Consider the following 24,583-nt stretch of genomic DNA (forward strand, 5'->3'; position numbering starts at 1 on the left):
ATAGATTCAGCTCCGGTCCTGACTGTTGTTCGACTCCCACTGCCATGTGTTACTGAGTGATGATGACTACAGTAGCCGCAGCCTATTGCAGCCAGATATCACTATAGTCTACAGCGATGGAATTTACAGAGGAACTGATGCCAACTCCAACAGTAAGACATGGGATACTTCATTCGCCACCGCCTGAACCTTGTACTTAGGATAGACCTCACCGAAATGACCGCCGCTTGAACTGCGATCCACCTCACTCATCTCTGCCTTCATCACCTTGGTCTAATGATGGACAACACTCCTGAAATGGAATTCATAGACTATCAATTAATTGCCAACAAAAGCCTTCATCAGCCAATTAACAAGGACAATTGCACCTATGTGAACCTCTGCAGTTAATCCAGGATGGACTTCAAAGATTTTAGTCATTAATCTTACAGTTCATACAAAATCTTTGTTTAAACACTGACCCTTAACACTTAATTTAATAAGTTTAAACCATGACTTTAACTATAAGTAATATTGGCATTATATTCATGCTGTAATCCAGAGGGGAACTGGCTCCCACAGTGAGTCTGGTTTCTCCCAAGGTTATTTTTCTCCATTAATCAAAATCTTATGGAGTTTTGTGTTCCTTGCCATAGTACCCTTCGGCTTGCTCACTGGGGTTCTAAATACAATTTAATCATTTCTTTTTATACTAAATTTATAATCATATTTAATCAAACTATACAATGACTCAAAGACTTCACAGATATTACAGTTTAATTCAGGCATGATTTTCTGTAAAGCTGCTTTCAAATTGTGTTGCAAAAAGCGCTATACAAATAAAAAGTACGAGTTAACTAGATATCCACAAGTAGAACTGTCTATACCACTTTTTTCTCAGAGTACTGTCTGTGACAAAATGTGTTACTTTTGGATGAACAGAAATTCTGAGCACAAAGTCTTCTAAACACATTTCCCCTTTTTTTTGGTGTTTTCTTTAGAACTGTTCATAAATGACAGTCACTATTTAATTGATTTATTTCAATGCTGGTCTATTATTGTGGTGTAATCCATTTCAGATATATCCACCTCAAAATGGCACAAAAAAGAAGCCTGTGGTTTACTGTTTTATATGTCGATTAACTTGTCTATTCCTGTATGCAGCAACTGGACTGTTCTTGGACAGAATAAGCTGCATGTGGACCAGACTTTGCCATTAGTCAAATGTATTGCTACATGAAACAAATTTATTTTCAAATACACAACTAAATCGTCTACACAGCACACAGTGAAAGGACTCCACATCTGCTTTGTCTCACCATTAAAATGATTAAACATGGAGCAAGGCTGCTTTTTCCTTTATCTTTATTGTTCTGCTCAATGTCACCTTTCAAGGCCAATGAGTACTGTCGTTGACTGCTGAAAATATATTTGAGCAAAACCAACATTACACTTGTATTGATAAATCAGTAAAGAATTAATCATAAAGCTAGTATTTTCATGTTCAGCTAACCAAAGTAAAAAACACAGCTTTACAATATAATCTGAAGGGGGAGAAAAAAGGACAGGTTGTAGCAAGTTCACATCTGCATTGTGAACGCGAGGGCTGACAAAGAGAGAAGAATAAGAGATATAATACAGAGAGGAGCTGAGAAAAGCTGCGTGGCTTTGGTGGGCAGTAACATTCCCTTTTAGCCAACAACACCCATAGATCCTGGGTGGTTAGGTTAGACAAGTACATAACTTGAACAATCTCAGTGCGTCTTAAGGAATTCACGCAATGTGGCACACTCATTGGTCGCCACCAACTCAACTCTATTGCTTGTCACACGTTAAGCTACAGAGAACATCAAACTTGGGAAAAATAAAAAATATATAAGAATTTATATATATTTATCTCTATATATTCTATATTCTCTGAAACAGCAGGATTAAAAAGCTTTTGACAACCAATCAAGTGATGATAAAATGAAGCAGAATGGAGTCCAAGGTTCTACCTAAAGGTCTGTCAGCGTACATGGGGAGGGGAGGAAGGTGCAAAAAGTCAACAAGCTACAAACCTTTCCACACAGGTTATGTAGTAACAAAGCAATTCTTTAAAACAGGTCTTGCACCCACTCATCAGTCAAATACATCCTTAATTAAACCCAGTAATGATCCATCTCTCCGAAACCAGGGGCTGCAAGGCAAAAGTCACTCTAATTTGCAGCCTTCTGGAGACACCACAGCACATGCATGGATCCATTCCGCAAAAAAATCCTCTGTTTCAAAATGAATAACCACAGCCACCACTAAAAAAATAAAGAAAAAGTTTTTGTTGTGTGATGTGTATTTTGTTCAAATTGGAACTCCATTCTTTCCCTCATTTATTAGCAAAAAACTGCTTGTAATGCTTTTGGTTGTACTGTGTTTCCATTGTGCTGTGACTCTTGTTCCAATGAAGTTTCATTGGAACAAAAGAAACTCTTCATTCTCTTCCCTCAGGTGCGAAGCCTACCACAGGTCCTCAAGGTCAGCACCACTCTGCGCAGAGAGAGAGAGGGAGAAAGAGAGAGGTAGTCCAGAGAGAGAGAGAGAGAGAGAGAGAGAGAGAAGTAGTCCATAGAGAGTAGATGATGAATTGAGAAATTGAGAGAACACAAAGAAATCAGCATTAGATAATCATTACATAACTTTTCAAACTAGAATATTCAAGCTTCCTGTTTCTTAGTCTAAAATGTTTTTGGTATGAATAGAGTTCCTGTGACTGAATGATTTCTATACCATAAAACTAAAGCATTAAAATTATATGAAAAATTCTGTCATCATTTACAGACCACAGGTTGTACCAAACATTTTTCTTTCATGGAACACAATATTAGCCTCAGTTACCATTTACCTTCATTGGTATTTAAAAAAAAATAAAAAAAAATACCAGACTGGGGCCATCATCTCTTTTTGTGTTCCACAAAACCCAGAAACGATTCTGAGTGAAACAGTAAAGCATAATTTCATCCTTCACTATGAATTTAACGTTCCTCCTCTCACTTCTCAGGAGACATGTTTTCCCTCATATATTCGAGGAAAAAATGCACATGCAAAGCATTATTTAGCAGGATTCTGGAAAACACAGAAAAGTTTTAAGTGGCCAAAATAACTATTATTGATCCAAGACTCAGACACTGAATAATATTTCTGTTCCCTAGTACAATTTATTCAAAGAAGCATCTTGGTAAGCCAATTAATATAGTGTCCTACACACATAGGACTTGAAAATAAATCCAAGTTAAACAAGCCATCTGCATTCATTGACAGAAACACTGTCGCTTTGGTAATAAAACATGAATTCAGTAGTCAGTAATCTATGGGGGTTGAACGAGATTTAACAGGTAAAGTAAAATATACAGCACTACATAAAACAAAACTGTATAAAGAAACAAACCAGCAATTCATTCAACAGGTTCATGGAAAATTCCATCAACCTTTGATGCATTTACAAGATTAGTACATTTCTTAATGGGGTATATTTAAGTGAGGTTCTGCAACTATGTTCAGATGCACACAAGTCGCTCTTTCTGCACATCAACTTACCAAATGAAACAGCTGGGCTGCATAAATCAAAGGGTGAACACATATGTAATTAGTTTTATTATTGTGCATTTTTACTTTTTATGTGTCTCGAATTATGGAAGTGTACATGTGTTATGTATGAGAATACCATACTTTATGTTTGAGTAAGTATGCTACAGATATTAACTTCAAAAGTGAACCTGGACATCATGATGAGTGTCAGTCTTATGTAAATCAACAATACTGTAGCCAATCACAGCAGCTATTACAAACATTACAAAATATGGCTGTGCAAAATATATGCTACTAAAAGATTTTTAACTAGGACAAAAGGAGGGATGGACAAATTATAAAGAGTAAGCTACTACACAGAGAAACACAAGGATCTAGTCTACTCCTCAAAACAAACCAGCAAAACATGATCCTCAACTTTAAGGGCAGTCCAAGAGAAAAATGCCATCTCTCTCACACACACACATCAGATCTCTTGAATGTCCAACAGGGGAGAGGGGAGCACTTGGATCAAAACCTCAGCTTTGTCCAAATAGTGTCCAGACTTACACTTAAGAATGTGTCTTACTAATTAAAGCAAACCGAAATTAAATCTTGACACATTCTCCAGTGGTGTTTGACCCCACACACACTTTTATGTTCAGAGGTACAATGACAAGGCAGGTATACAACAGCAGGCTTTCCACTACAAATTTCCATGCAATGCACCGTGATATTTCTCCATACCACAAGTTGTATAGTGACATCATCATCATGAGATATGGGCATAGTTGAACAGCATAAAGAGGTTTATACAACGGTTAGTTCCAACTCTAAATTATGATTGTATGAGCAGAGTTTGAAGTGGTCATAAAGTCACACCTGTAACCAGACATTCTACAAAAACTGTCATTATTTACACACCCATGTGTCATTCCAAACCCATATGACTTTCTTCAGGGGAAAACAAAAGGAATTAGTGTGTTTTTATGGCGTTTCTTGCTCTTTGAAATTTTACAGACCGGAGTCACCATTTGCTTGTAATACACTGGAAATAAATCCTGTGAAGAACTTCTCCTTTGGTTTTCCACAGAAAAAGAAAAGTCACACTGGTTTGGAGCAACAAGTGCGGAAGTAAATTACAGAATTTGTATTGTTTGGTTGATGCAGCAAGTTTCTACATTGCTTGGCAACCACAAACACCCTAACGATTGGCTTATGAACTAAATGAATTGGTGAATTGTTTATTCTGATTATTAATACATTTAACTAATGATTGAAAAATGGTTTTATATTGCTGTTGTACCCTGTTAAACCAAGTGACGTAATGTTGCGGTGTTGTCCTGTGCCGCTTCTTTTCCCTGCCTGTGTTCTTCTCTCCCTGTCTGACTACGTTTACATGAACAACAAAGCAGTTTATTGCGAGAAAGCTGCTCAAGTCTCGAAATTGGTGTATGGGTTAACATGAGCGGTGTTCACTGTTTTCTCTTTATTGCTGTATACATGCAGCTCGGTAAGTAAGCAGTTTTCTCCACAACAATGTAATTTACCCACAATGCTTGTGTAAATAACACACATGGCATCTGAGGAAGACTTCACTATTTTACTCTGTTGCTTCACTTTATTTCCAGATATTCCAGAATTGTGTGCCATGTTTGTTTTCCTCGCTTGCTATCGTGAACTGCAGCAGAATTGTGCAGCAACAGTGGAGTTTCCCCTCTTACAAAAAACTCTGGGATTCCCCCAATGTACAAGCGCATATACACAAATGTAAGGGACAGTTGATATTTTACATTGGTGTGTATAAATGGGTATGGTTTATAATTTGTGATTTTCCCACTGTACTTCCAGAAAAGCTGAATACTTTCTGCTTTGTTGACAGGTTTTTGGTTTCCTCCATCCTATGACGTTTGTTATCCGGTCTGTTCACGCACATGCACACTTCTCAAAAACCAGCTAGAACGCTGCTTATGCATTTACATGTCAACAATAAAACGTGCTCTTTGGGAAAAACCTAGGTGTGTTAAACCGCTTCCTCTTAATCCCTAAAACGGTGCAAGGACATCTGCATTCTTGGTTACGAGACTTTTCAGAATGCAGCTTTCTTCAAAAACCCTGGTATGAACAGTTTTCTTGAGCGCATATAAATGTGGTCTTCTCTTTCTTCTGTCCTCACCTTTCACAGGATTGGACAAGCCTGGATTGATGTTCAGTATAAAAGACTGCTCCACCTACAGGGAGAGCTCTGTTGAATTTGTGATTTCCTGTTGTTACCACTGCTGTTAATAAACCCTGTTGTGCTAGGAGTGTTTGTTGTAGTGTGCTGTAGTGTTTGTTTGCTTGTTTGGTTGTGACTGATGAAAATACCATTGGTATTTTATTTTTTTTTTGTTGTTGTTGTTGTTGATAAATCTCATTTCCTTTTTGTACATATTGTAAATATGCAATTCACCTTTGGAAAGCTGTAGGGAGTAAATTTTCCCTTGTTTAGTATTAGTCAGGGAGTAAGGGTAATTATTGTATTTTATTTATCTTTTATTCAATAGTTTGTTGTTTTTCAGCACTTAGTTTGGGCTTTGGTTTGTTGTTTTGGCTTATGCTCACCTCTGAAGTTGTTGCTTCCACTGTTTTGTTTTTAATAAAGAAGTTGAAGAACTATATTCATTTTGTGTTCCAGTTTTTGGTTGTGGCCTCAACCTAGAAGGGGTTGTAACACAGCCATTTTATTCATAGTTTTCCTGAGCAACCACTGGGCGATGTCATGATGATTCTTATTTACTTTTTCTGTTTCTGATCTAGTGACGCAATGTAAAAACCTCCAAATCAAGCTGGAGAACCAGTTTTTTTTTTTAACAAAAATTCATCTCAGGCTCAGTGATGATGTTGGCTGTCATAACGGAACTATCAACGTAACTAACCTAGGACCATCGCTTGCCACCCACACTCTTATGTGAGGCACTGTCAATAAAGTAATCTCGACTCTGTAAGGTATCAGCACTATAGAGCCACATGTGTTTGACAATTTTTACAAATGTACTGTAATAATTTAAACATTACATTAACCGCTAAGATTACGCTGACTCAAGTGAAAACACTGGAGACTGGAAATTGAATCACATTTCAAACATGTTGATCATATTTGCATTCAGGAAAAAGGTGGTTAAAATCAAGCTGTGTGTTAGTGATATTAACATGGCTAAAAGGGGTAACACTTCGTGCTTTTTTCCTTTTCTCATGGTAAAATCAATACACCTCTTGTGGCTTGTTGCTTTGCTATAAGCTGTTTAAGTCCTTATTTGGTAACTAATAACATCCCATTTGTCGCCTGCCTGCACAGAGATAAAACACTGATCATCCTTGATGGGATATATTCTGAGTGCTAGTGATGTGATTTTAACTGTGCTTTGGAGCCCATCTGAACGAGCTAATTACATCTGCTGCATTTTGAGCAGGATGTTTTACTCTCAGCAGTAAATAAACAAATCAAGCAGGAGAGTGGGATTGAGAGAGCAAATAGTCTGTTTAAGTGTGAGGTGTGGATCAATGTAACGTCTCATGATGAGATGAATGAAATCAGTCAAAGGGAAGGTAATACCGTATCTCTACACTTCTATCCTTTTATGTTAAGCCCTGGGGCTAACAGCACAGCTACCATGACTTGGAGGTTGGTTCTAGACCTTTCAAAAACCATACTCACACCATCTTCTTCTCTGTGGGGGTTCAGCCGGTTGTATACTGCTTCAATAGTACTGTGTCTGCAATGACAGAAAACAGACAAACTGCATCAGAAAATTTAAATACTTAATACACAAATTTCCATAACATGAAATTACTCCTAACTTTCATCCCTCTTTTATTAAAAATATGCAAGTATGAGTTACTATATATTCTGTGCCAAGAATATGGAAATAAACTTCATTGGACATGACTGACCTTCCCAGTCACCCTATAACTGTGCATCACACACTGCACAGAAAAGGGGTGAAGTACAGATCATGAACAAGATGAGGTTTAGGAAAGACTGTCAAATTGTCTTTCTATATAGTGGTTGTGGGTACAAGAGGTGAACAGGTATATGCTATTCAGCAGATATGAGCAAACTGATATTAAAGTGATAGTTCACCCAAAAATGAAAATTCTCTCATAATTTACCCCCCCCTCAAGGCCATTTCAGATGACTTTCTTCTGCTGAACACAATAGATTTTTAGAAGAATTGTGGTCCTCACAATGCAAGTGAATGGGTACCAAAATGTTGAAGCTCCATAAAGCACATAAAGGCAGCATAACAGCAATCCAAAAGACTCCAGTGGTTAAATCTGTATCTTCAGAAGCGATAGGATAGGTGTGGGTGAGAAACAAATCAATATTTGAGTCCTTTTTTATCATAAATTCTCTACCCTACCCAATAGGTGGTGATAAGCATGAAGAATGTGAATCACCAAAACCACAAGAAGAAAAAATGGCATGGATGAAAGAGGAGATTAATAGTAAAAAATGACTTAAACATTGTTCTGTTTCTCACCGACACCTATCATACAGCTTCTGAAGACATGGATTTAACCACTTGAGTCATGTGGATAACATTTATCCTGCATTTATGTGCTTTTGGAGCATATAATTGTGCTGCAATGCCACAATTTTTTATTATGTCACCGATTCATGTATGGCATGAGGGTGAGTACAAGAGATTTTTCATTTTTGGGTGAACTAGGGTGTACAGGTTACAGAGTAAAACTCTGATTTTGTTTTTGGACCTACTTGGGACCAGTGTTGGGGTAACATGTTACAAGTAACATGTGTTAAGTAATCAGATTACTTTGAGAAACAGGTAACGCAATATTTTTTTATTTTAGACCATAATATCAGTTACTTTTTAAAATAGAGTAATGTGTCGCTTTTGAACACCTCTACTTTCCCTGTATTGTGAGAAATCAGGAGAAAATTGTGCAAACTTTGGGGAGGAGATTTATTTACTGTGGTATTTATTTACTTGCAGGCAAGGCCGCCCCCTGGTGGGAGGTTAGGGATACTCTCTTGGGAAAGGCTGCTCATGACATGTGCCAGCTCAGGCACACCTAGTTCCCCTGCTTTGTCCATGATTTCTGATGAGAAAACAGAAAGGATAAACCACAGGTTAAAGCTTGCTAATATGCATAACAATGGTCCCGTCAAGACTTATGTGTGACATTGTGTCGTAAACAGGACTGTGAATAGCTCTAAACATCTATAGAGGGTACAGAGAAAAAAGTTTGTGGCATGAGGGGCATGGTTAGGTGACTATCCTTATCACTCTCTCTCTCTCTCCCACAGACCGACACATGACCACAACCCCCATGCCACATACTTGTGTAGATCACTGGTGTTATTTGATATTGCTTTGAAAAGACTGCGAAAAAGATATGTCAACAGCAAAATGGGAGTTAAAGTAATAGAAAGAGTGACAAAAATATACAGAGACGAGAGTGTGTGAGACTCAAAAAAAAAAAAAAAAAAAAAAAGTCTGAGACCACTTGTGCTGCTCTGGGCCTGTTGCCAGTTAGATGTTCAGCCAGCACATTCCTCAAGAGAGCATCAGTGCAGACAACTCCCTCAAGCCCTCTCAGCTTCCAGCCAAAGATTACAACAATGTTACCTCAACCTCTGCCCAATGCTCAGGGCCAAGAACTTACTGTGGTGGTGGGGGCATGGTTGAGTGCCAGCTTGTGAATGGAGAGCGAGATCAGGAGATGGTAAGGATCATCACCTGGCAATGATTGACTCTAACAGCTGTTTGTCATTGCAGTGAGAGTGGAGATGGGCTTTAAGAGCGAGCCGGATGCCACTGAGGGGTGAGAGTTACGAGACACAAGCCAAAGAGACTGTATTGATCTGTGTCTTCTGAAAAGTGTGCTTGAGTGTGTCTGCTGAAAAGCGTGTTTTTGAGTGCGTCCGCTGAAAAGTGTGAATTTTGAGTTTAAAAATAAACATACCGTTTGAGTTGGTTCCGCCGTCTCCCGCTTCCTCCTTTCCCCTAACAGTGAACGTTGTTACACTGGTGCCAAAACACGGGATTATGGGAGAAAGAAGGCCGCTATGAATCCCTCGCCTCTGCAGGACATGGTCAAGACCCTCGCCAGCCATCCAGCTGGCAGAGGACGTAAGAGAGGGGGGAAGTCTCAGATTTCCCAGCTCTCAGAGGATTTCCCGCGGGATATTTCCCTCTAAAGCAGATTTGAGACGAGACTCTTAGGCATGCCATTGACCAAGTGAGAGTGATTAATGGTCACCGTCTATTGGCCGGGCATTTGCGGGGATGTTCGCAGATGGTGTGCGGCATGCCATGAATGTCAGCTGGTGAATCTGCCGGCCAACCCAAGAGAGCCTTTGCGCCTGCTACCTTTGATCGAGGTCCCCTATGGTAGAATTGGTATGGACCTCGTCGGGCCATTAGAGCAGATGGCACACTGCATCGCTTTGTGTTGTTCTGGTAGACTACGCAACGTGATATCCGGAAGCAGTGTCTTAGCGTAATATCTCAACATGTAGTGTTACGGAGGCAATCTTCAGAATTATTTCCCGAGCGAGGATTCCAAAAGAATCGATTTTACATAAGTAAAAGTAACTGTTATATTTTGACAAATTGTTATAGTTTCATATGAAATAATCTAAAAGGTAGAATCAATTAGAACTAATTTTATATCAACAGTGGCATTTTTCAAGATGTGTTTCAGCTAGTATTTATTTTTCCATAAATACTATAATGTTGTTATTATTATTACTAATATTATTATTACCAAGCCTAGCTACACTGACCTAACCATGGTAATGAGGAGCCTTTCCTCCTGTGTAATATGTATGTTCTGTTTGAATTATGTATGAAATTAGGAAACAAACAGGATAATTGAATGAGTTCCAAAAAATATTAGTGTTAATGAAGTGGACTGATGTCTTAGAACTGAACTGAACAAAAAAAGAGATCTGAATCCTTTAAAGTCCAGATACAAGTTGAAACATTTTTGGAAAAAAGAAAAAGAAAACACTGGTTTCATTTCTACTGAAGACTGGAACTACTGTTAATTTTACTGTTAATTATCCAGTAGACTAGTAAATAATAAAGTGTTTCTTAATAAGCTATACATTTATATTGAAATAATGTGTAGTTAGAGGTCTGGGTTTCTTTACATATTAAAGAGTACTCCCAAGTATAAATGCATCTAATATTATGATAATTGAGATCAAAAGACTATGACAATGAACATTTTTGTCGACAATTTTTTATTGTCGACGTTTTCGATAACATCGACTAAAAGTTTCAGCCCTAATGTCAATACAGAGAATGGAAGGCCAGTGGAAAAGGAGTATGAAAGTAAAAATATCAGTGCCATGCTATTGAGAGGGGGATGTAGACAGGACATGAGTACAAGACAAGAATAGAATAACTGTCGTGATGCATGTAATGAACCAAGTAATGTTTTTTTGCAAACATGTCGCCACATTCATGTTATAGACCATTTCAAGGATGTAAACAATCACAAAGGAATTAGAATGCTACTGATCCTGAAGCACTTCTGGTATCATTACCGGATCCTTTAAATTAGGCTCAGAGTTAAGATTTTCTCAAAGAACATCAAACGTTTACCTGAAGTGACTTATCCAGACGTGTTGTTGATACTGAGCGTCTACGTGGGAGAGATGACATTTTATTGTAGTTTAGATGCTCACAATTATTTCCACAGCTGAAAGATCGGGAATATTGGATAAAAGCATCTGCTAAATGTAAATGACTTGGTGCAGCATTCGTTATAATGGGAGCAATCTATAGTCACTTTTAGAGCTCTATCAAACTTACAATTAGTAATTTACCTACCAGAGATAAGAAGTGTGCTACAGTTTAGTACTGCATGTCTCGGTACAATGATGCAGTTCATGCTTCCATTTGAGGTTGCTTTTTCTGAGTTCTAAACACTTTAATTTCTGTTTGTTCCAGGCATACAGAGAGCATCCAGCAACCGAATACCATGGTCCACATTTTAATAATGACATGTTATGACAACAGTTTTAACATTAGTAACGATAATTGTGTTAAAAATCACAATGAATGAAGCACCTATCGCTGTTGTTTCAACTAGTAGGTAAAGTTCAAGGGACAAAGACATCACATCCTTAAACTGATGAATCATCCTTGAAATGGTATATTTAGGTCTAGAAATACATCTATTAACAAAAAATTATGCTTGAATTTAAAAAATATAAATACTATAAGATCCATAACATAGATATTTCCCACAAAGCAAAGGTAGAAAACGTAATTAAATTAACACCTATAGCATATTGTTGCATGAGTGCTCATGGACTCATTGAGGACAACATGGGTATCAGTATATTTGTTTGTATGTGCATGTGTGTGGAGGGCCCATGAGCGTTTCTATTTCTCACCTTCCACACGTGACTCAAGGTACCGGTCCAAATCAGCATCTCTCTTTAACGCCTCCTCTGACACCTGGGGTGCATTTGGCAAACAGACTAATACAACACTCATATTATCTCGACTTCCCTGAAAGGGGGAAACAGGAAGAAAACTATTTCACTTAGACATAACAAGTAAATGCTCATATTTCAGCAAAACTGTCACATTAGTCAATTAATATGAGTTTAAGAAACTGTACCTTATGTAGACAAGTATCCACAACCTCGTTGCAAATTCTCTCCAGGTCATTGGTCACCTCCAGCCTCGATCGCACAAAGGCGCACAGCTCCTCATTGCTCATCACATCCCAGATACCATCACATGCCAGCACCACAAATTCATCCTCCACGTCTGACCGAGCAATCTCAAATATTTCAGGTTCTGGTGACACAAGCTGCTCTGTGGGGCCTTTGCCCTCTACACACTTGTAGTCATAGTCACCTAGTGCTCTGGATACAGCCAGTGACCCATTCACTCTCTGAATCATCACCGAGCCACCTGCGTTCTGGATGCGTTCCTTCTCCCGAGGGTCGCAGGGCTTGTGGTCCAACGTGGAGTAGCAGACGTGTGCGTTGCGGCAGAGAAGGGCCCGTGAGTCCCCACAGTTAATGAAGTATAGATGTTCCGGAGAAAGCAGCACAGCTACTGCAGTGGAGCCGCTGCGGTCCATGCCATTCCGCAGGTCGGTGAAGCTGCGCATGTGCTCATCAATCCTCAGGAAGCCGGCACGAATCCTCTTCTTCACCGCTTCTATTGTTGGTGTATCGGGTGCTGGTGCTCCAGCCCTCCGAAGTTCATCTGCCGAACCCACAGCAATGATATGCTCCAACAGGTGCTTGGAGCAGTAGTTAGCAACACGCGAGCCGGCATGACCGTCATAGACTGCGAAGAAGGACCAGTCATCCAAACCATGTGGCAGGCCTACAGCTGTAGTGTGTGCATCCTCCATCTCCACTCTCCAGCCCTGCATGCTGCTGAGGCCAAAACGCAGGCCGTTCCCTTCCCCATGAGCATTGAGCTTCTCCGTTTTGGGCTTGTCCAAAAATGCCCCCATGGCTCAGGCCACAGTCTATGGAAACAAAGAAACAAGCATCTAAAAAGAGGTGTGTCATTTCTGCAGCCAAACAGAATAGAGTGCAACAGTTTGTTGCATTCATTTTTTCCATGGATGATTTTTAATTATAACTAATATATAAATATAAGCTTATGTTGAAGACACCAGTATGTGTTATTTTTCTGTAAGGTCAATTATTGTTTAATAGTGAAATTCCAGGTGCAGAACTACACTTCCCATGATCCAACAGAGAAAGATCAACCAATCAGATAATTGCAGCCAAGAAATCATGCCAAAAGAGCCAGGCAGCAACCAGTCACTCCCATGACGTGCTGTGAATGACATAATCGAGTCCCTACGCTCACAAACTACATACAAATTAGGTATGGCCATTTTGGTAATTTTGTCTACTCAAGTATGATCTGAGATGCCATAACCATCTAATTTTTTATATAACTATAAGTGACAAGTAGAAAATAGTTTTGAAGATCCTCCAATCTGTTCTATTCAGTTGCGCGCCGTCTAGCTGTTCTCCAGACTGTTGAGGGCTGTCTCTGCCCCAGACGAAAGAGTTACATTGCTCATGTTGGAGTTTGTTGCTAAATTAAAAATAAGGCCCGTATTTGATGCATTTGTGTATAGTTGTCACTGAATTTAGAAATTTCAAGATGCATCATTGCTATCACTTACGAATACTCGTGCCCATATCTATTATATATTTGGATATATCTGAATATTTGGCAACAAATTAAAAAGTATTGTTTCTAAAATATATGATCATCAGCTTTAAATCAAAAGTTTAATATTTTTCCAGTGTTTTTAATTTGATTAGATTATTTGCAATGCTTCATATGATTGTAGTAGGGCTGTCAAAATCGATTATTTTGGTAATCAGGTTAAAAATTATTCTAACAAATATTCAGAAAAACTATTTAACTCAGATTGCATAAAGTTGTTGAGGTTGTCACTTTTGGCTAAAATGTGTTCTTTAACCAAAATGTGTATGCACTCAATGATTCAATAACAACCCAAAAAAGTCTAAAGTCAACAGACACCCAAAACAGATTTATAATACAAAAACGTATATAATTCAAGCTGTCAGAGATTGGTTACTTTAGGTTTATTAACCCCCCGAGTCGTATGGTTTACTTTTTTGATGGATGGATGCACATTTTTTGGCCTTCAAAATCTACCATTCATTCTGATTAAAAGCTTGGAAGAGCCAGGATATTTTTTTAATATAACTCTGATTGCATTTGGCTGAAAAGTCATATACAGCTAGGATGTCTTGAGAGTGAGTAAATGATTTGATAATTTTCATTTTTGGGTGAACTAATCCTTTAACCCTCTGGGGTCTGAGGGTGTTTTGGGCCCTGGAGAAGTTTTGACATGCCTTGACATTTGTGCTTTTTTCAGTTGCTTAAAAACATATTAATGGCTAAAGTCTGATAACACTGTATTCAACACAAACTGGGCTACAATAATATGAGAGCAACATGTGTGTACATGTTTGTATTTTTGAGAAAATAACGTTTATGCAGGGTTTCTGAAAAAACAAAATTTTTAAGTCATTGAAATAAGGCCATATAACACATACTAAATATTTGTCCACAAGACTTTTGAGAACTGGATCTTGTAGCCTAGAGTTTTTGCTACAACATGATGGGAAAACCATCCTGATCACTTATTCATACAAAACAATATAGTACTTTAACTTTTGTAAGACACTTTTAGTGTTAGAAATGTCATATGAGAGGAGGTGTGAACTATAATGAATATTGAGGTATTTCACACCTGAGGAGACCAAAGACCCCTCCCCTGGGACTATCAATGAGGAATGTGACAGAAAGAGAATGAATGTGAGGAGACTTAATGATCAAAATCAAGTTAAGTTAAAAGAAGTAATATGACTATACATTTTCTTTAAATAAAGACTTTCCTTAATTTTAGACCTACACTACCGTTGAGAAGAAGTCTCTTCTGCTCACCAAGACTGCATTTATTTGATCCAAAATACAGTAAAAACATTATGTGAACTCATTTTACAATTTAAAAGAACAGTTTTCTATTTGAATATATTGTAAAATGCAATTTGTGATCAAAGCTGAATTTTCAGCATCATTACTGCAGTCTTCAGTGTCACATGATCCTCCAGAAATCATAAGATGGTGATTTTCTAATATGGGCATATTTAAAGTGCATTTTACTCATTTACACCTGAACCCATATTTGCAAGCACAAGTTTTGTTGATGATAATGAGGCAGCATAAACACTAGATAAAATATAATCTAAACATTCATATTATTTTTATATCATATTACATATCATATTTATATCATACAGCATACAATTCATCATGAAATCTAATTTACATGAGAAAGATCAAATTTACATTTAAATGGTAATGCACACAGAATGGAACACAAATTATAATCTGAATAACCTTATTAGATCATATGGATTCAGTCAGATTTACCGAGCAGAATGTGTGCATCCGTCAATGCGTGTAACTTTTTGCAAGTCGGACGGACTTCTTTGTCATTATATTACTTTATATTGCTTTATAATAGCCTATATTGCAAATTATTGTGTAGATAAATAGGTTCAGATTGCATTCCAATGGGTTTTTTGCCAAGTTCAGCATATCTCGAATAATCAAAACAGCCCTAGATTGTAGTTCATTCCCTCAAAAATGACAATAAGTACACAGTCTTGTACACCTTTGTGTTTTTGTTCACTTTTCACATTTGTAATGATGTGATTTACCTCAGCTGGTTGGTTTGGTTTATAGCTTAGAACTCTTTATGAAGGATTTTATGATATCTCTTTGGAGAAAAAAAAAAAAAATAGGGGAACATTCAGAACCAAGATTTTTGAAAATGTGGGTGACTTTTGTTACGCTCAATTGAAAAAACAATAACGTTTTCAAACAGGTTTCCTGAACGCTCCCCCGTCTCCCACTGGTCGACGAAACAGATGGTCCCAACTCAAACATACAACATTTGTTGAGCCAAAATTGCTATGTCAGGCTGGTGAGGATCCTCAAATAGAGCAATGTTTTAAACGCCAGTGTTTAAGAGTGAGGCAGTATGAAATAAAGACATGGGAAGTGGGTTGCAGCACAAAAGAAAAACAAAAACATCTCTGTTCTACTCAAAACCAAAAAATGTATGATTGTTGAAATCAACACGTGTAAGCTAACATCCCTTAATACTGCATCAGAGAATTACAACAACAGAGCTCCTTCAGATAGATAAGAGAACGAAACATTTTGCAGCCATTTTGACGAGGTACAACATGTTCTCCAAATACAGCAAACTCAGAGTGAAAATAAATGTGGAAGGTTTAGTCTTAGTGCTATACAGACAGATTCTATTAACAAACTTCAAGTGAAATAAACATGTTGAGATTCTTGGCCCTGAAGCCACAGAGTCAGTGTAGCTTATGAATATCAACAAACTGCGGCCTAGATAATCCAATTGCCTGTGTAGGGCTGCTGCACTGGTGGAGTGCTCCTGAATTGTCAGCTTATGTGTGTGTTATCCAAATTCAGAGTGATCAAAGCACTATGATATGTGCTGAGAAATGTATTATTCCTAGCCTCCTATGGGAATGAGTATACATCGGACCAAAAGCCATGTGATCTAGTTGCTACTGATGACAGGATTTTTATTTTTGGGTGAACTATCTTTTATTTTTGCTTATTCTTCTATCAGAAATAGTTTTAAGTGATCAAATACAGGTGAAGCGTCTGGTCTTTAATGAACCTAAGAGAGCACATGTTACACCACTCTTTGTCTCTCTCCACTGGCTGCCGGTTCATGCACATACTAAATTCAAGGCCCTGATGCTGGCACACAAAACAGTCACTGGGTCTGCTCCAGCATACCTAAAAACATTTATGCACAGCTACGTTCCCACCAGAAGCCTGCGGTCGGCTAAGGAACAGTGCCTTGTCGTACAAAAACAGAGAGGCACCAAAACACTTTCCCGGACTTTCAGTTTCATCACACCACGTTGGTGGAATGACCTTCCCAACTCAATCCATGAAGCTGACTCACTCTCTATCTTCAAAAAATGGCTAAAAACACATCTTTTCCAAAAGCACTTAACCAGTCACAAAAAAGATTAATAAAAAAAATGCTCATTGCACTTAAATCTGTTTTGTATACTATTCTGATGATAGTGAAACTTTGTAGTATGGCACTTTTCGTACCACTGTCTCCTTCAGATGATTCGCTTATGTTTTCCTCTTATGTAAGTCGCTTTGGATAAAACCGTCTGCCAAATGAATAAATGTAAATGTAATGAAGCTTTTACTGTCTTTAGCTTCTTTAATTCTGTGAGTACCTTATTCATTCATCAGTATTGTGATTGCAACTGACGTGATTGTAGCAATTGCTTAAAAAAAGATTAAACTTCTCACCCAGCAGGAAGATGGGATTTGCTCTCCCTAAGATGACATGCCTCTTAAGACTCGAGTCAAGCTGTGACATGTAGCTGTCTAGACTTCTATAACTACTTTTCCAGGTGAATCACATTGGATAAACAAATTTAAATGTATTTTAAAATGGAAAAGCCATTATTGTTTTTTGATAAGATGGCACAGCATTGGTAACCATGGTGCAAGTAACAGCTACTGCCAACTATAAGGGGGCGTCATCCAGAATGCAGATATGCACCATAAATTCATACATTTTAAGAAACTGCAGAGATTCAAAGCAGAGGAATCAAATCAGGGAAATATTTACAGGGTGGAGTGAAAGTGACCAAATTTACTCATGGTGCAGTAACCTCAGTAACATGGATTAAATCCAACAGTGCTAGAAGTTCTGGAACCCAGAGCTCACAGTCAGCCAACAGTGAAAGGAGGTCAGCCATGCTGCCAGATCGGTCACACGACAGCTCTTTTTGTCCACATGTTAAAGCTTAAACTCTCAGCAAACATTACACTAGTAAACAAATAAATGAATAACAATTCTATGTCCATTTTGAATGAAGAGGGACTCATGAGTCACACCATGATTGTATACATTTGACTACTGTTCTACAAAGCAAGCAAAATGCTTTAAGCATTCAAGTCAAATCTAATCAAATTAACTTGTTTTCACAATATGCAAGTACCGTATGCAACGGTCAACAGATCTGCCCTGTGAATGCTAATAGATCACAAACCTCATACCAGCTGTAAGCTGCTTTCGCTAACATGCCCCAGTAAGAACATTACAAACACCCAAGAATAGACTGAGTTGTATAGTGGACTTTTTTTTTCAAAGGCAGTAGCTTGCTGAGAAACAATATGACAAACCAGAACTAATTATGGTGTTTTCCACCTGAATCCTCTAAGACCCCTTTAAGTGGACCAAAAAGTGTAAAAGGGACAGTTCAATTTGCATTCACACTGATTGTGACCTTGAAAGTGGGTACAGATCTATTTGATCCACTTGATAAAGCTAGTGCACACTACATTAGAGGTGTGAAACTACACTGGATTCACGATTGGATTACAATTCAAAGGGTAACGATTCGATTATAAAACAATTCTCAACGCATCTTGTCCTTTAACATCTTTCTTTTTTCAGTTTCTCAAAAATGTTTCCCTTTCAGCTTTTTATTTAAAAGCTGTTTTAAAAAAATCAGGAGGAGTCACATTACTTAAACCAGCCTTTTACATTCAGTATGAGCAATGGAACACCCACAAGATTAAATAAATGTTCTAGTGGTCTGTCGTCGTGTTTTTCCTAAAATAAAAATACATTTCATTTATTAAACGATTTAAGCAACGTATTTTAAGATTGTTAAAGATATATAACCTCTTGGTAAAAATTGCTATTTTCAAGGGTTTTCCAGGACTTAAATTTTAAAAAGCCAAATTCAAGCACTTCAAGCACCTTGTACGAAACCTGAATAAAGGCTATACAATGCTTGAAATTGAAAAAAAAAAACTGAAGATATCCTACAAAGGTGTACACTTCAAAGACAAAAGACAACTGACTTTAACAAGGACAGAAAGAGATGTGGAAGGACAGATGTACAACTAAACAAGAGGATAAGTACTAGTGCTCGACCGATTTATCGTTAGGCCAATATTAGCCTTTCACCGATATATCGTATCGGCTAGAGGTCAACCGATATAGTTTTTTTTCAGGCCGATGCCGATCTTTTGAAATCCGGGTCGGCCGATGGCCGATTAATGCTGCCGATTTATTTTGGTCGATATTTGTCCGATATGTGCTTGTTTTTAACCTTTTATTTGAAAGATAAAATGTAACACAAATAATTACTTAAGATAGACAAAATTTCTCAACAAATATATTAAATAAACAAAGCTGGTGTTACGAACTGCTCCGAGACACGAAGGTTGAGATCCAAAAGTAGCTTTAATTAAGGGGCAATCCAGACACGTAATCCAATATTCAGAGCATCCAAGAGAAGCACAGGCATAACTAGGGATGGGTATCGTTAAGGTTTTAATGGTATTACTACTCTTACCGATACTGCTTATCGATCCGGTACTTTAACAGTATTCTTAACAGTTTTTTTTGTTATATATATATATATTTTTTTTTTTTTTTTAAACAAAGATAAACGTTATATAGGCAGTGATTTAATTTCAGGAAGGTCTACTAACATTACTGTTCAGGTGTGGTCTAAAAATAAATCTAATAAAGTAATCAATTGTAAAATAACACTGCATAGTTTATCATAGATAGATTAATGCAGATTAATGCTCATTAATGCATAAGTTATTCATTCAAGAGCTGTAAGTGATTTTCTCTTTGCCTTTTGTTGGTTGATTTGCAGTAATGGCTCAATCGTCAGCATGTTCATTAGACTGCTTCCCCTTTAAGACCGAGTTCAGATCTAATAGGCTACTGATACACCATATTTTCTCCCTCCTCAATTTATTTCCATAACTACGTCCATTTAAGACATAAACTGTGTTTAAGGGAATCTCAAAGCCGGTCGTTTTGATATATTTTAGTGTATAGTTGATCGTTTAGACGCGCACATGAAACCCAAAGTAGCCTATACTTTGTTTGTCTCGTTGCTGTCTGTTTCGGAGTTTGGGAACGGTATCTCTTGCGCTCTTTATTATTATTAAACGCGTCCCGCAATTTAGCAACAGTAGCTAGACTGCATTTTACAAAAATCACCGATCGTTCTGATTCTGACGTTAAGATTGAGTTTTAGGGAGAAATGTCAGTGCACCGCTGTGAATGGAAGGAAGTTGTGCTAGACAGAATGCGGCTTATGTATAAATATTCTTATTATAATCTTTGGATGGCGAAATCTAAAATAAAATCAGACTAATTTCACAGATCTAAACCAGGCTATGTTTGAATGTTTAGTTCTGTCGTCTGTCGTCACTCATTAAGCAGGGCTCGTGTTGTGCTCGCTGTGGCACCGCTTGAGCGAGATCTCTCTCTCTCTCTCTCTCTCTCTCTCTGAGTGCAAATAGCTAAATTGCATTACAGACAAATGGTTTCATATTATTATACATAGAAATGGCTGGCGAGATAAAATAACTTTCTCTTTATAGCAATAATAAATGTATTTTCTTAATTTCTCCAGTACTGACAGCAGAACCGATAACGTCCGAGCTTACCAAAGCCAGTCCTTCAATAGCCTATAGTGCGTGGGTATCTTTATTACTTATTTCTCTGCATTGAGTGACAACCCTCTCAAATATAAGACATACAAACAGAACAAATAAAAGTCTCAGATTCACTGTCTGTAATTAAAAAATTCTTGCTTACTTATTGTGACATGATAGCAACCCTTCTGCTGTGATAATGCAACTTCAACTACGCTATCAATATCCAAAGTAGCCGAACGTCGCGTTTGTCGTGATTTTCCTTGAAGTTGGCAGTAACATATCAAAAGTTTAAATAAATATAAAGAAGTTATACAAATTTAATCCTTACTGTTTTCTCCAAGGAACTTAGCGCCTTCCTTAGGCACTGGATGAGGTCTGCTCACTCTGCTGGAAAATGACTCTAGGGGCAGTGTGCGTCGAACACGTGTTCCACAACAACACTAGGCTGCCCACAGATGCCGATGCCGATTATGTTAAAAAATGCAAAAAAATCGTCCGATTAATCGGTCGACCTCTAATAGAAACCATTGATGCAACAGAAGCAGACTTAAATTGAATAGCACAGAGGCAGCAGGTTCTTCCCTAACAGGGCAGAATGTAGAAAAGTAAGCAAGATCAAAAAGTCTGCCATTCACATTCACCGTTGCATATACACTAGAGAAAGCTATGAGAGAGCGGTTGATGGATAGGAATGCAAACGCTCCATTCTGAGGGTGTTTATCTTACTTGTTTTTTTTTTTACAGATTTAATTTTATATTTAAGAAAGTTGGATTCACATAAAATACACTTTTTGGCACGCTAAGTTATGGTCTCTGGAAAAGAATCATCTATTTACATCTGGAAATGGAACAGATCCGTTAATAGGATTTCTTTGAGATCATGCTGATAAGAATTATTCTACTTACTGTATTTCACTCTATAGTCATGTATTTTGAAATGGCACTGTCAAAATGGTGTCAGTGAAAACGTGACCATATACATTTTTGCAAAACTTGTTATACGTGTCTCCAGGTACAATTCCCTGCAGTTTCCAGGTGAAATGAACACTAGAGGTGCTATAACAACTGATTCATTCACTTTATGGCCGATTATGATTTTATAAATACATATTTTTCACTATTACTCAGACTAGGCTAATTTATGATATCAATACACTTTTACTCAAACGCATCTTTTAAAAATAAAATAAATTTTAATGCTTGTATTACAGACCCACCTATATAAATACACTTATTTCAACATGATTAACTTGTGCGGTAGCTCACTTTGAAGGGCGTCTGACTTTGAGCCGGAGGACAGTGTTTCAATTCCAGCAATGAACTGACACGTGGCATTACAGTCATAGAATCAGCAAGAAATTATGTGGTTGGTTCAGAAAATTTTATTTTTCATTTTGATTCTACATTTTAAAACACTAATAGCATTGTTTAATGTTTAGGCATTGATAAGCTAAGGATGTCTTTTTTCATGTCTAATTATTGGTTAGGTTCAGGCAAATGTTTTACATTATCTAAAATTCACAATAAAACCTCATCTGAAAGCATACCATTTTACTCGCTTTTGGCACCCTAGCTGAACATTTTACTGGAAACCTGCAGCCATACGTGTTATACAGCACGTACATTTTTAATTGCAAAAATGTTGTCGTGTTCACTAAATGTCATGAGATCAGGCTGATCTATTTTCTGTAGATCCAGCCAAGGGGTTTATTACATGTGGTCTTTTTTTCTTTTTAATCCCCTTTTCTCTCCAATTTGGAATGCCCAATTCCCGCTACTTAGTAGATCCTCGTGGTGGCGTGATTACTCACCTCAATCCGGGTGGCAGAGGACAAGTCTCAGTTGCCTCCACTTCAGAGGCAGTCAATCCATGCATCTTATCACGTGGCTCGTTGTGCATTACACCACGGAGACTCCTTTCATGTGGAGGCTCAAACTACTCTCCGTGATCATGCACAACTTACCATGCACCCCTTTGATTGTGACCACGAGGTTACCCAATGTGACTCTCCCCTCCCTAGCAACCGGGCCAGTTTGGTTGCTTAGGAGACCTGGCTGGAGTCACTCAGCACACCCTAGATTCGAACTCGTGACTCCAGGGGTTGTAGTCAGCGTCAATAATCACTGAGCTACCCAGGCCCCCGTATCACATGTGGTCTCGACATGCAGTAAAAGGGTCTAGATGACACACAGAGGGATCCTGTTTGCACCATGAATCCCCCACTATTGCTCAGCAGGCTGCAATCCAGTCATGTGGTATGCTATGATGTCACAGAACAGCATGTCTGAGCATCGGAGCTTGCCACCCCTCACGTCTACTGCACTATAAATAAACCCAGATAGGATTGCATACAACCCCCCCCCACCATTTACCAAGATCCATAGCCAGTTAATTTAGCAAGATCCATAGCCATAATCCACCTCTCAGTTTTCATGAATGGGAAGTTGCATTTCCTCATACCACTAAAGAGGCCAAAGCAAGAGCCATATTTATCAAGAGAGGTCACATGTATCTGACTGAACATATTCATAAAACATAAATTAATGTTATATGTACATCTGTAGTGTATACATCATTGATTAAAAATCTACTTCCTTGACCACTCTAATATAAATGCTTTCATTTAGCTGGAAAGAGCTTCCTGCACCTGTGCCTTGACTCTATGCTTTGATCATGCACTCGGTTTAGCATCACAGTTAAATAAAACAGCCTAGATAATAATTACTCATTGCCTATGAATGTGTGGATGCAGAGGGCACAGTGTGCCAAAGCACTAAATCAAACAAAAAAAACATCCTGTAGAGACAGGAAGTGGGCTAGACCTTTGAAGAGTGTTTCAATGTGGGGACACAACAAAAGGAAAAACATTACAATTTATAGAGCCTGGTCCTCGGCCTTCAATTTCAGACCACCTGTGCCCAAAATTGACTTTCATCTAACATCACCCACGTCCCCCTCATCATAATGAATCGTAATGTCTATAATAAAGATATCATTTTGTAATTGTATTTTTTATAGGGAAATTTTAGCTGAAAATAAAAATTCTGCCTTTATTTACTCACCCTCTTGGGTAATTTCCACGAAACCTGTCATGAAAATGTCCTTGTATCATATTTAACCTCAAATCACACAAAAAAAAAAAAAAGACATTTTTTATTATGTTGCATAAGAAAATGATGCCTAAATGAATGACCATTACAATTTCTGCCTTGTGACATTATCTTCAGGGTACTTAAGCACATTTTACCCCAATTCTGATTGCCATAATGCATCCAGAAGTTTCACTTTTACAGTTCATATTGTTTTCAATGATTCTTGTTACTCTAATAGCATTACATAAAAACAAATTGTGTTGTAATATGTACAACTTTTAATCAGTGACCAATATTTTGCATTGCAGTAATGAGAACTGGTGGGTAAAATGTGCCACAATAAAAACAAAAATGAATGGCCTTAACCTAAATTATATTTTTCTATATGCAAAATATAATTTATTATTTGTGTTTGGAGTAACATAGGACCAGGACAATTTCTTGATAGGTTCTGCCTCAGGTTTTGCCCCTTTTTGTACCAAACCTAAATTAATTTATAACTTCTGTGGAACACAAAGGATATTATTTACTTTCATCTTTTTCCATAGATTGAAAGTGAATGTTGACTGAGGCTAACATTCTGACAATAGGCCACAATATACTTTATGCTAAATCAAAGAATTATGAGTGCATTCATCATTTCAAACAAAATCTGACCAAAAATAACTTGAGTTCGTTCCAGTGGTTCGAAAAAGTTTGCCAGCACAAACTCTCAGAAAACGTCTTACCAGCTGCTAAACACCTTCATATTCTTATTTTTTAATTATCTACTCCTCGCTCCACACAACCCTGGTGCCACAGTGTTACTTTAGATTTGTTTACATACTTGTAACGACCAAACATATTTGGAATTCCGTAAATGTCCAACT

At 37.8% G+C, this 24,583-nt stretch overlaps 1 protein-coding gene across 2 annotated transcripts in view; it reads right to left on the bottom strand.

The window, feature by feature from the left end:
- Window positions 1-756: 756 nt before the first annotated feature.
- The window catches only part of LOC127617850 (protein phosphatase 1B-like), a 54,686-nt gene continuing 30,859 nt past the window's right edge, over window positions 757-24,583 (bottom strand). The window contains exons 2-6 of one of the 2 annotated variants that reach the window (XM_052089957.1): window positions 12,166-13,035; window positions 11,936-12,053; window positions 8,511-8,622; window positions 7,217-7,274; window positions 757-2,502 (exon numbers count right to left, since the gene is read on the bottom strand). In XM_052089957.1, the coding sequence (XP_051945917.1) occupies window positions 2,473-2,502; window positions 7,217-7,274; window positions 8,511-8,622; window positions 11,936-12,053; window positions 12,166-13,020 (1,173 nt within the window). In that variant the 5' untranslated portion in view covers window positions 13,021-13,035 and the 3' untranslated portion in view covers window positions 757-2,472. The remainder of the gene's footprint in view (window positions 2,503-7,216; window positions 7,275-8,510; window positions 8,623-11,935; window positions 12,054-12,165; window positions 13,036-24,583) is intronic. The other variant, XM_052089956.1, reaches the window with a different exon arrangement.

The sequence above is a fragment of the Xyrauchen texanus genome, chromosome 24 (assembly GCF_025860055.1).
Source record: "Xyrauchen texanus isolate HMW12.3.18 chromosome 24, RBS_HiC_50CHRs, whole genome shotgun sequence".
NCBI classification, from domain to species: domain Eukaryota; kingdom Metazoa; phylum Chordata; class Actinopteri; order Cypriniformes; family Catostomidae; genus Xyrauchen; species Xyrauchen texanus.